This window comes from Ailuropoda melanoleuca, chromosome 12, assembly GCF_002007445.2.
Source record: "Ailuropoda melanoleuca isolate Jingjing chromosome 12, ASM200744v2, whole genome shotgun sequence".
In the NCBI taxonomy this organism is placed as follows: Eukaryota; Metazoa; Chordata; class Mammalia; order Carnivora; family Ursidae; genus Ailuropoda; species Ailuropoda melanoleuca.
The window spans coordinates 31,913,731-31,926,569 of record NC_048229.1 but is presented as its reverse complement, the minus strand read 5'-3'; the positions used below and the strand labels follow the sequence as shown (position 1 = coordinate 31,926,569).

Genomic DNA, 12,839 nt, shown 5'->3' with positions numbered 1-12,839 from the left:
CCACCATGCCTACTGTCTACGCTTGCCATCTTGCCTCCTACAAGCTCCACAGAGTATCCGGAAGCTCTTAGACCTCCCTCCACTAGCCCCTGCGGCAGAGTGCTTTGCCGTGCCATGGCCTGGAATCCTGACCTTGGCCCCAGCAGTCTCCTCGGGGTACCTTCCCTGGCCGGCCACTGTCTGCCATGCCCTGGACACTGCCTAGGACTTGCGCCCCACTTTATTTTCTTCATGTCACCCTGCGGTGGACACACGGTCTACCTGCCCGGTAGCCCTCCCTGTGTCCTCTTCTTTTCCTGGCAAACAGAATTCCAGTTTTGACCCGGTGGCAACAAACTTGAGAGATCACACTGGATTCCCCGGTTCCTGGAGACACACCCTCAGTGTCCGGGAAAACTGTGGGCATTTTCCTTCCAGCTGCCAGGGATCAGTGGAGAAAGAGCATGGGCTACAGTTCTGCCAGTGGGATAGGAGGGGCATTCTGCTGGGGGCTGCTACAAGCACTCCTGGCTCTTCAAAAGGGACACGAGGGAGGGACGTGCTCTCTTCCCCGAAGCCTCCGGAGGTCTGGCTGTTGGTGTAGGAAGAGGGGATTTTTGGTGCTGCGGCAGCCGACAGCTGAGGCTGGCCCCCGCGGGTGCTCCTGACCTCACAGCTGAGCCACGGGAGCCACCAGGCCTCCCAACCGCCAAAGCCTGCACTGCCTCCCTGCTACCGTGGCCACGAGCATAGCCACGATCAATACCTCAGATCACCATTTTTTCATTTGCCACTGCGACTCTCCCACTCCGAAAACGGAAGCTCCACACGGAGGGCCCTTGTTCCTCTTGCGTCACTGTAGCCGCACTGCACGGACTGGGCATCGCCGGGCTTATACTCTGTAGTAAGTGCTTACTAAATGCTGGCCGGGTGAGTGTACGAGCCCCCCCCCCCCCCCCCCCCCCCCCCCCCCCCCCCCCCCCCCCCCGCCCCCCCCCCCCCCCCCCGCCGCTTACTCATCGCTGTGGCTCCAGCAAGGAGCAGGGGCTCAAAAGCCTTTATCGGATCAATAGGCCAGGGAAGCCAGAAGACAGCTGCTCAAGAACCCAATTTAATAAGATTTACAAGTCGACACGTACAAAAAACCCTAACAATGTACAAGTCATTGCAAGACTAGGGACTGAATCTGGAATGCAGAGAGACTCCCCTGGAGAGGGTCCCCAACATGTTGGAGATCTGAAGGTATCTTCCCACTGATTCTCTACGTCTTGGCCTTATCTAACAAATGTAACCAAACCCCAAAATTGAGGCGAAGATTTAAGAGCTACCCAGATCTACCCCGTTTCCTCCCCAAGCCTCCCTGCTCTAGAAGGAGGGGAACTGCAAGAAGGGGAGAGACGATTTAAAGCCTAAAGGGAATGGAGCGTCTGGCACCAGCCGACAGCAGTCTGATGACTGGGTGCTTCTCCTGCCTATTTATGGCCAATGCCCACCATGTTTCCATGCCGGGCTAGCCAGTGAGGGACAGTAAGGGTGGGGAGGAGGCAGAGGGGTGCCCCGACCCCCTGGGGAGGCCGAGGGGAAAGGTGACAAGGCTGGAGGCCCCCATCCAGACTTGCTGCCTTGCCCCAGCTCCCCCCCCCATCACCACTGCAGGGGGCCGATGTCAGCCCCTATCTCCTCCTCCTCCTCTTCCTCCTTCAGCTGGAAGGGCTTCACAGGCCACTTCACCCTGACGACGACGGGCTCCACATGGTCCTGAAGCCGGTGGCGCTTCATGTGGGCATTTCGACTCTTGATTTTGTCGAACACCCTGAGGAGTCACCAGAGGACACAAGTCAGAGCAGGGGGAAGGAGGGTCGCCTAAGGGCAGCAGGGGGCGATGACGGGAGGTGGTGTGGGCGCATCCAGGGACAGGGCTGCTACCTCTCACACTCTCTGCAGGGAAAGACACCCTGGCCCTCCACACTCCCTGGCGGCTCGGGAGTCCGCTTGGGGCCGGCATTCGGGCTGGCGTTGAGAATGGACTCCCTCCTGTAACTCTTGGTCTTCATTTTGAACTCAGGAGTGGGACGGTGGCTGGGTCTCTCCCGAGGGCTGCAAGCGACCTGCAGAGGGAGAGAAGTGACGATGGAAAGGTGCCGACCCTCCACCCTTCTCAGGGAGCCGCTTGGCTCGGCGGGGAAGCCCTTCCCCCTCCCCGACTTCCACGGGCAGCGGCATCCCGATATGCGCCGAACTCCAGCCCCACCTTCCCCCAGAACCTTCTACCTTTGCTTCTGTCCTGTCTGCTTCATCTGGCTCTCTCTTGACCCTCTTTTCCAGTCCTGGGGCTCGGCCACAGTCAAACTTGATCATTTTTTTCCAGATGTAGTAATACTCAACACACTGGGCTACAGTCTTTGTCTGAATCTAGCGAAGGAAAACAGAAGGCGGTTTTGGGCAACACCTCACGAGCAGCCTCAGCGTCGCCATGATGCCCTAAATCCCCTCCCCACGGGGCCACTTTTTTAAAACCGTCCTGAAAAGCTTCTTTGCGTTTGCCTGGCGTGCCCCTGTGGGGGCAGAGAATCACGAAGTCCTCGCAGGTAACGAGGGGTTCAGAGTGAGGCCACCACAGCCACCACCGGCGAAGCCCTGCACACCCCAGGGGGCAGGCCCGTGCCGGGGATCCTCCCCTACGGAGGGCACACCGGAAGGCACACTACGAGGGTGCTCAGGGTGCCATCATGGCTAGCAGCCATGCGCTTGCCAACTGGGACTAATGAAAGCAGAATGCCCTGAGGCAGTGGGGGCCACGCAGCCTTTGCAACAGTGAGGCAGGGCCCTAAAGTCCAGAAGGAAAGGGGTCCACGAGAGAAGGAAGAGGCTCTGGGGGCACGGTTTGATCCTGGCCATTCAGACCCCACCGTTTGCTCCTCTCTCCACTAAGAAGTGCTCCTGTTAACAACAACTTCTGTAAGAACAAAACAGAATGGAAAAGTTTAATTGCTCCAGAAAGAACATTTCTCAGGTAAATTCACTTGGCCATTTACTATCTGGAGCTCACTTCAGAGAATACCTTCTCCGTGTGAATTTTTTTCAGCTTTGTGTGTCCTCACAAACTAAGAGTCAAAACAGTACCTCACCTGCCCATCTAGGAACCAGCACGAAGTTAAAAAAAAAAAAAGCCAAAAAATTGAACTTCTGCTTCCAAACAAGATGGAGCAAAAGGAGGACTTAGATCTTCCTCCCATCCAAAACAATTAAAAGACACAGGCAAAATACAGGAAACAGTGGTTGGAAAGACACTAGGGCATCAGTCAAAAAACATCTGAGAGGCAGAAAATACACTACTGCCTTGGGAGAGTTTCCAGGCCACAGCCCAGGGGGAGGGACCCAGGCAGAGCCCAGCAGACTCCCTGAGTTGAGAGGGAGCTGAATGCCTGGGGAGACTAAGGTGGCGAGAGTCCACAGGACAAAGGACAGGAGAGGAGACAGCAGCACGGAGAAAAACGCCAGAGATCTGGACAGAGTCCCCTCAAGTATTCAGTGAAGTGCGTGGAGAGAGACGACACAATGCTAAGTAAAGACCCATCCTAAAGGATCAGAGGGAAAGGCGCCTGTGGCTCACAGGGGCCAGGAACGGTGCCTGTCCCCACCAGCTGGGGTGGAAAACCTCCTAATTCATGGGGCATTGGTAGAGTAATGAGAACAGTTTTGCCTCAGAAATGAGAAATAATTAGCCACAGACAAAAAGCTGTTCTGGTACCATTTTAAAAAACCCAAAAGCAATACCCGAAAGGAACAAGTTGTTTTCTAGTAACTGTGCCGGAACAAAGGCCAAGAATATTTATAAAATGCAAAAATATCCAGCACCCAACAAGCTAAAATTCACAATGCCTGAAATCCAGTGAAAAATTGCGAGGCATGCAAAGAAGCGGGAAAATATGACATCTGACAGGGAGAAGAATTAGTCTGTCAAAATGAACCCAGAACACATGCAGATGTTAGAATTAGCAGGAAAGGACATTAAATTTATTATATCTGTATAATACATGATCAAAAAGTTAAGTAGAGACATGGAAGAGATGAAAGGGACCCAAAGAGAACTTTAAGGGACAAAAACTATAATGGCTGAGATAAAAACTGCACGGCAGGGGATTAATGGCAGATTTGGCACTACAGGAGGAAAGATGAGTGAACTTGAAGATACAGCAATAGAAACCATCCGAAATGAAACACAGAGGAAAAACAGTCAGGAAAAACGAAAAAGAGCATGAGTGAGCCATGGGGCAAGTGCAGGGAACCACACACACACACACACACACACACACACACACACACACACACACACACCAGTGGGGTCCTTGAAGGAGAAGGGAGGGTCACAAGAAATATCTGAAGAAAGAAGGCCACATTTCCTCAAATTTAATGAAAACTAAAAACCCACAGATCTAAGAAGCTCAACCAAGCCCAACCACAAAAAAAAAAAAAAAAAAAAAGACGACCATGCTGAAGCACATCATAATAAAACTGCTCAAAACCAGGGATAAAGAGATTCACATAAACAGCCAGAACACACAAAATACATGTTTTATACAGAGGAACAGAGATAGGGAAATCAGTAGATTTCTTGCTGGAAACAACAAAAGCAAGAAGAAAATGGAGAACACCTTTAAATGACTTCAAGAATTAAAAAAAAACAACCCGTCAGACTAGAATTCCATACCTAGCAAAGATAGCTTCCAAAAACGAAGGCAAAATAAAGGCTTTTTTAGATACGTAGAAGCTGGAAAAATCCATGACTAGCAAACCTGAACCACAAGAAGTGGTAAAAGATTCGCACCTATTTCTTTCTGGAAAATGATACCAGATGGAAACACGGATCTACAAAAAGGGATGCAAGCGGTAAAAATGGTAGCTATGTGGGTAAAAAATATAAGACTTTGTATTATTTAAATATCTCTAAACATAGTTGGCATTCAAACAAAAACAGTAACAAGGTACTGTGGGGTTTATGACATGTATAAAATAAAAGGCATAACAATCACAGTATAAAGGCCAAGAGGAGAGATGGAAGCCCACTACTCTGTGGTTTTCATTCTGCACATAAAGTGCTATCAAATCACCTGAAGGTTCAACAGTGATAAGTTAATGATGCACAGTATAAACCCTAAAGCAACCACCAAAATAGTAGTTAAAGCCAATAAGCCAACAAAGGAGATAAGACAGAATCCTAAAATTTACTACATTAATCCAAAAGAAAACAAAAAAACAGAAAGGAGAAACAAAGAACAGATGAGACAAATAGAAAACACACAGCAGGGTGATGGACTTAATCCTAACTATCTTAATAATCATGTTAAATGTGAACGGTCTAAACACCCTAATTAAAAGGCTGGATATTTTTTTTTAAAGCATATAACAGAGCATTACTCAACAGTAAGAAGGAATGAAATCTTGCCATTTGTGACAACATGGATGGACCTGGAGAGTATAATGCTAAGCAAAATAAGTCGGTCAGAGAAAGACAAATACTATACGATTTCACTCATGTGTGGAATTTCAGACACAAAACAAACAAGAATTTAAAAAGATAAGACAAATTCTTTTTTTTTTTTTAAAGATTTTATTTATTTGACAGAGATAGAGACAGCCAGCGAGAGAGGGAACACAAGCCAGGGGGAGTGGGAGAGGAAGAAGCAGGCTCCTAGCGGAGGAGCCTGATGTGGCTCGATCCCATAACGCCGGGATCACGCCCTGAGCCGAAGGCAGATGCTTAACCGCTGTGCCACCCAGGCGCCCCGATAAGACAAATTCTTAAACACAGAGAACAAACTGGTGGTTCTCAGATGGGGGGATGGGGGAAACAGGTGACAGGGATCAAGAGCACACTTCTTTTGATGAGCTCTGAGCAATGTACAGAAGTGCCAAATTATTATATTGTGCATGTGAAACTAATGTAACATCGTATGTGAATTATACTTCCATTAAAACAAATAAAAAAGCACCATCCAACACATGCTACTTATAAGAACACACTTTAAATATAAAAACACAAATAGGTTAAAAGAAAAAGGCTGATAAAAGATACACCATGCAAACACCCGTTATAAGAAAGCTGGAGAAGTTGGCTATATTAATACCAGAAAAATAGACTTCAGAGCAAAGAATAATACCAGGCATAAAGGAAATCATTTCATAACAGTAAAAAGGTCAATTAATCAAGAGAACTTAAGAATCCTAAATGTTTACATATCTAAATCAGAGCTTCAAAATACATGAAGTGAAACCTGATAGAACTACAAGGAAAAATAGATCCATAGTTACAGCCAAATATTTTAATAGCCCATTCCCAAAAATTGCCAGAACAAGTGGATGGTAAAGGTATGGAAGACCCAACCCACATTATCAACCATCTTGAACTGATATTTCTAGAGCTCCAGCCAATAGCAGCAGAAAATACCTTCTTCAAGTGCACTAAGGACATCTACTAAGATATAGACCATATTCTGGGCCAAAAACAAGAATCCAAAAAAATTTTTTTTTAAAAGATTTTATTTATTTATTTGACAGAGAGAGAGAGACAGCCAGCGAGAGAGGGAACACAAGCAGGGGGAGTGGGAGAGGAAGAAGCAGGCTCATAAGTGAAGGAGCCTGATGTGGGGCTCGATCCCATAACGCCGGGATCACTCCCTGAGCCGAAGGCAGACGCTTAACCGCTGTGCCACCCAGGCACCCCAAGAATCCAAAAATTTTAAAGGATTTGAGTCACATGAAGTATTTCTCTGACCACACTGACGTTAAATTAAAAGTCAGTAACAGAAGAACTCTGGAAAATCCTAAAATATCTGGAGATTAAATGACACACTTCTAAATAACTCGTAGGTCAAAAAGGAAATCAAAAGGAAAGTGAAAACGTATTTTGAACTGAATAAAAATGAAAACCCAACATACCAAAATGTATCAAAGCAGTACTTTGAGGAAAATTTATAGCACTAAATACCTATATAAGGGAAGAAGAAAGGGCCATATCAACCAAGTTTTAATAAATAGAATCTACCAATATACATATAAAGGAAAGACATCAGGACCAAGTGGAGCTCATCCCAGAAATGTGAGGTCGATTTAACAATCAAAAATCAGTGTAACTGATCATACTAAAATAAAAAAGAATAACCATAGGAGCGTCTCGGCAGATGCAGAAAAAGCACTATTGATATGACCCCATATCATTTACTGATACAAACTCTCAGCAAACTGAGAGTAAAAGGAACTTCTTCAACCTGATAAGGAACATCTACAAAGACCGCACAGTTAATGTCATACTTAAGAGGGAAAACAGGGGCTGGTTTCCTTCTAAGGTCCTGAACAAGTCCAGAAGGTCTGCTCTCACCATTTTTACTCAGCAAGGTGCTGGAGGTTCTATACTGCAGGGAGGAAAGGAAAAATGAAAGGCATCCAGTTTGGGAAGAAATAAAACTGTCTTTATTTGCAGATGATATGATTATCTATGTAGGAAATCCAATAGAATCTACAAAAAAAGCTATGAAAGCTAATACATGAGTCTAGCAAGACTGCAGAACACAAGATCAATATTATTTCAATTTTATTTCAACATACACTAGCAAGAAACCACTGGAAATCAGAATTTAAAAGAACCTTCCATAACAGCATAAAATCAGAATGACTTAGGAATAAATTGGATGACAGATGTGCAATACCTATACACTAACCTTCAAAACACCGTGGAGAGGAATTAAAGACTTAAGTAAATAGATATACTTTGTTCATTGGTCAGAAGACTAAATACTGTTAAGATACCAATTCTCCGCAATTGACCTGGAGAGTCAATGCCGCACCAAACAAGATCCTATCAAAAAAATTTTTAAAGACATTGACAAGCTAATTCTAAAATTCACATGGAAATGCAAAGGACCTAGGATAGAAAACACTTTGAAAAAGAATAACAGAATTGAAGAACTAATGTTTTCCGATTTCATGACTTATTATAAAACAACAGTAATAACGAGCATGCTAACAGCTTAATGATAGACAAATAGATCAATCGAACAAAATGGACAGTCCAGAAATAAACACATACATATATGGCCAACTGATATTTGACCAAGGTATAAAGGCCACTGAGTGGAGAAAATACAGTCTTTTCAACAAAACGTACTGGAGTGGTTAAACATGCATACACAGAAAACAAACTCCAATCCATACCTTGCACTGCGTATCAACCCAGAATGGGCCATAAACCTAAACGGAAGATGGAAAACCATAAAACTTCTAGAAAAAAACATAGTGGCGGGGGTGGTGCCTGGGTGGCTCAGTTGGTTAAGCGTCGGCCTTCAGTTCAGGTCATGATCCCAGGGGCCTGGGATTGAGCCCTGAATCCGGCTCTCAGCTCAGCAGGGAGTTTGTGTCTCCCTCTCCCCCTGCTCGTGCTCTCTCTCTCTTTTGCTTGCTTACTCTCTCTCAAATAAATAAATAAATAAAAATCTTTACAAAATAGAAAACATAGGGGAAAATCTTGATGACTTTGGGTTAGGCAAAGGTTTCTTAGAGACGCCACCGGAAGCATGGTCCATAAGAGAAAAATTAATAAACTGAACTTACTCAAAGTCTAAAACTTTTCCTCAAAAGACGCTGTTGAACCGAGACTGAGACGCCAGAGACTGGGAGTAAATATCTGCAAAGCAGGTATCTGGATGAAGAGCTTGTGTTCGGAACAAATAAAGAATTCCCACAGTTTAATAAAAACACAAACAGGGGCGCCTGGGTGGCGCAGTCGTTAAGCGTCTGCCTTCGGCTCAGGGCGTGATCCCGGCGTTCTGGGATCGAGCCCCACATCAGGCTCCTCCACTGGGAGCCTGCTTCTTCCTCTCCCACTCCCCTGCTGTGTTCCCTCTCTCACTGGCTGTCTCTCTGTCACATAAATAAATAAAATCTATAAAAAATAAATAAATAAATAAAAATAAATAAAAACACAAACACCCCCAAAAAACATAGGCAAAAGATTGTGAGCAGACACCTCACTACATGAGGCACAATGACAGCAAACAAGCACATGAAAAGATGTTTAGCATCGTCGGGCTTTGGGGAAGCGCAGGGAGAGAATGCTGCGTGCTCAGAATGGGGCGAAAAGAAGAGGCCCGATCTCAGGGGGGCGTGCTGGGGAGGGCGCGGAGCCCCTGGAACTCTCGACCAAGGCCTGTGGTTACATGAAGTGTTACCACCGACCTGGATACCCATTTGGCAGTTCCCTCAAAGTGAAACATGACACTCACTGTATGATGTACTCACTCCCTGCTAAGTATCTCCCCCGCGGAAAAACAGGGCTGGCCCATGAGAGCCTTGTACGCGATCAAGTGTTCACGCGGCTTTATCTATAATTGCCGATATCTGGAAACCAGCCAGGTGGCACGAGCAGAACGATGAAACAGTCGGTGGTACACCCACGCAATGAAATCTTCCCCGGCAGTGAGAAGGGGCGAGCAGCTGGTACTCAAAGACTCAGATGGATCTCCCCAATGCTGAGTGCAAGGGTGTAAGGGGATGGACAAAGCAGAGCACGTGTCGTGTGAGGATTCCGCTAACAGAAAACTCTGGAAAAAGCAAACTAATTTACAGTGACAGAAAGGAGACAAGGAGTTGACTAGGAACCAGGCTGGCAGGAAAGAGGACCGAGGGGCAGGGGGAAACGTGTGCAGGGTGACACATGTGTTTGTGATCCTGACCGTGGTGATGGTCTCGTAGGTGTGTAAGTACACGGAAAAATCAAATGTTACACTTTGATTACGTGCAGCTCTGTGTACATCAGGTTAACAAAAGAACGAAAAACCAGCAGGACATTCAGTGTAGTAGGGTCTCAGCCTTCCCTAAGCGCACACACGGGTAGGCAGACGTTAGCTGCCAGGAGGGCCTCCCTGGAGCATTTCTCAAGCAGAGAATGGAAGCGTTCATCCACTCGAGCCCTGAGTGTTGCTGCACCTCGCCAATGTTTGGAGGTGCTCCCAGCACCTGGCTCTAGCTCGGCTCAGCTGTGTGAGGCGAGGCCCTGTCTGCATGAGCGCTCCCACATTCACCTTACCGTCTTGTGTATCAAGTAAAAGTCCTTCTTGTGGGCACAGAATGCCTTCTTAAAAAGCCTCTTCTCCATGGGGGTCCAGACGTCCGAACCTATGAGAGAAAGAGCCGAGCGGGGAAAAGGACAGGGCTGGCGTGCCGACCACCCTCCTTTTTGAAGCGGCCATCACTAAGCGGCACTAAGTGTCCAACGTTCTGCTAAGCTGCTCACTTGCTGTATCTCCCATAACCCTCACAAAAACCTTAGCAGGTAGGGACCGTTGACCTGCGCTTGACGAGGCAGCCACGGAGGCTTGCCCTGGTGGAGAGAGCAGCCGAGGCTGGGGGAGGGCCCCAGACTGCCTGAACCAGGGTGGGCCTGCCCACCGAAGCTCAGCCCGCCTCCCCCTCTCCCCGGCCAGGGGCATCCCCTTCCTGGCTGGGCACAGTCCATGAGGGAACCACCAGAAAGGGGGAAGGTAGGATGCAACTAGAAGGAAACATGCCCACGGAGTCCCCGCCAGAGAGGAGAGACCTTTCTGGAAAGGCAGGCGAAGGCCCCGAGAGAACTCCCAAAACGCACAGGCAAAGCTTGCTGTTGGGACTGACTGTTCACAAGGTCTCAGCCAGGCAAACGCCACACCCACAGCCTTGCCCGGTCACCTGTGTAGCGGTAGTCGGCCAGTGGGTGAGTCTGCGGCTTCTGGGGTCCTCGGAGTAAGAGGGTCTCCAGGGCGATCTGGAACAAGAGGAGTCGCAGGCTACTTGCTTCTTTCCAAAGACACCTCCAGCTCCCCTAAGGCCTTCCCTCGCCCGACTACTCAGAGTGGGGTTGGTCCACGGACCAGCCACCCCCTGTAAACCACTGTGGCCACGTGGACTGCATCACTAAGGAGACCACTGAGCGCTGCTGACGTCGCTTCCTCACGGCAAAGTGCTCCTGATGCAGTAGAGTGTGTGGGTTTATTCTGCTGCGAGCTCCTGGCCGTCAAGGACCGGCATCTGGACTAGCACTGCCCCTGCGCGCTGGCCCCTTACATTTCCTTCATAGCGTTAACTCTCCAGCAATCTTCTAAAACGTATCTCCTGTTTGACTCTTCTAAAATGTCAACCCACAAGAGAAGGGTTTTGTCCTGCTCCCCAGAGTAACCCCGGTCAGGTCCCGCCATGGGATTTGTGGGACCTGGTGCAAAATGAAAACCTGGGCCCTCATTCAAAACTTACGAAGAATTTCAAGACAGCCTCAGCGGAAGCCAAGACGGGGCCCCCAAGCTGGCCCCGGCCCCGCCCCAGTGCCACAACATTACAAGCACCCAGTCGAACCCACAGAGACGTGTTGATCTCTCTGCTGAGCACCTACTATGTGCCTGCCACTGCCTCTCAGCTCAAGAAAAAGCCTGACCGTGGCACTGACTCTCGGGGACCGACCTTGCGTGACAGACTTTTCCTCTCCCACTACTCAAGAATGTGAGCAGGGTCCTTGGTGGAGACAGAGGCAATTCTATTCCATCAGAGGTTTTCACGCACGGGTTTTCAATCGAAGAGAGAAAGCTCCATAAGTAAACCCGATCAGCACAGGACCTGAGACTGGGCGCCAGCTCCCCAGTGCCCGGAGATGTCTAGGAGGAACCTGGGCACAGCTGTTGCACCACACAGACAGCTGATTCACTGAGCGCACGCCTGCAGCTCACCAATCCCAAAGGCCCTGGGAAGCAGGACGGTGGCCTGCCTTCACTTTTCATGAACTGCAAACCCCCAAGCAGACCGCCCATGGCATGCACCTGCCGCTCCCTGCCCTAGGGGTTTCCCCAGATGCCCACTCGCCCTGCCCCTGCCTCCACTTCACCTGAACGTTGCCCTGGGCTTCGTGCAGGCAGTGCAGAGCGAGCTCCAGGTTGGTGCCCCCTCCTGGCATCACGCTGGAACAGGCCACGTTGCAGAGCTCAGTCACTGTTTCCCCGGCAAGGCAAGCGGTCCCAGCAGAGGGAGAGACAGGAGACACAAGGAGTCAGCAAGTGCCAGGGAGGGCACTTCCCTGACAGCACAGAGAGGGGGGCTCCTTGTCACCGGCCCCTCACGGCTCAGCTGAAAGCAGGATGAGGGAAGGGAGAGACAAGGAGGAAGGGCACAAACCCTGCTCCCGGCACTTGCTGTGAGCAGCCTGGCCGGACCTGCGTGAGAAGGGAGCTGGGGGCAGGAGACTGCCGCTCTAGGGAAGACACACAGCACCAAGGATGAGCCTTCCCCACCCCCTCACCCCGGGTACTGCTTATTGGCCGAGGGGAGAACTGGGAGAAGTCCTCAGACGTGGGGGGTAGGGGCAGGGCCCTCGAGAATTTGGCCCCAAAGTCTCAGCCACCTCTGTCCTGCGTTTCTGGGTTGGTCGTCACATCTCCCCACGGCTTCCAGACCAGAGAAGCTACGTGCTCATCAACTCCAGCCAGCGATCTCTCCTGGAGCTCTGGGATCTCAGCCTGAAACCGGCTTCCTATGTTGATGTGTCTGAAATAAGCCGCGTACACAGACATGCGAGACATACACACATGACTAAGATGGGAACTGAAACAGAGACAGGTGGTGTGGGCTCCTCTCGCGCCACAGCCCTGCCCGGTGCAAGCCCTCTGCCATCTGCCAGACATGTTAAGCATCCATCATCCCTGACAGATATGTGTGGGCATTCCAGAAACCTCTCGAGGGGGTACTTCCTTCCTTCCTCTGATTTTCCTTATTGCCATATCTCTGGCCTCAGGTGTTTCTTTGGGTGTAAGATAGGGGACGTATACGCTGATAGCTGGCATGCTTCT

The 12,839-nt window shown here is 49.0% G+C and overlaps 1 protein-coding gene across 1 annotated transcript in view; it reads right to left on the bottom strand.

The window, feature by feature from the left end:
- Positions 1–1,080: 1,080 nt before the first annotated feature.
- Positions 1,081–12,839, bottom strand: part of ZNF541 (zinc finger protein 541) — a 41,301-nt gene continuing 29,542 nt past the window's right edge. Inside the window, exons 10-16 of the mRNA XM_011229656.3 lie at positions 12,395–12,537; positions 11,882–11,985; positions 10,699–10,774; positions 10,061–10,149; positions 2,251–2,391; positions 1,906–2,087; positions 1,081–1,792 (exon numbers count right to left, since the gene is read on the bottom strand). Of these exons, the coding sequence (XP_011227958.2) occupies positions 1,624–1,792; positions 1,906–2,087; positions 2,251–2,391; positions 10,061–10,149; positions 10,699–10,774; positions 11,882–11,985; positions 12,395–12,537 (904 nt within the window). The 3' untranslated portion in view covers positions 1,081–1,623. The remainder of the gene's footprint in view (positions 1,793–1,905; positions 2,088–2,250; positions 2,392–10,060; positions 10,150–10,698; positions 10,775–11,881; positions 11,986–12,394; positions 12,538–12,839) is intronic.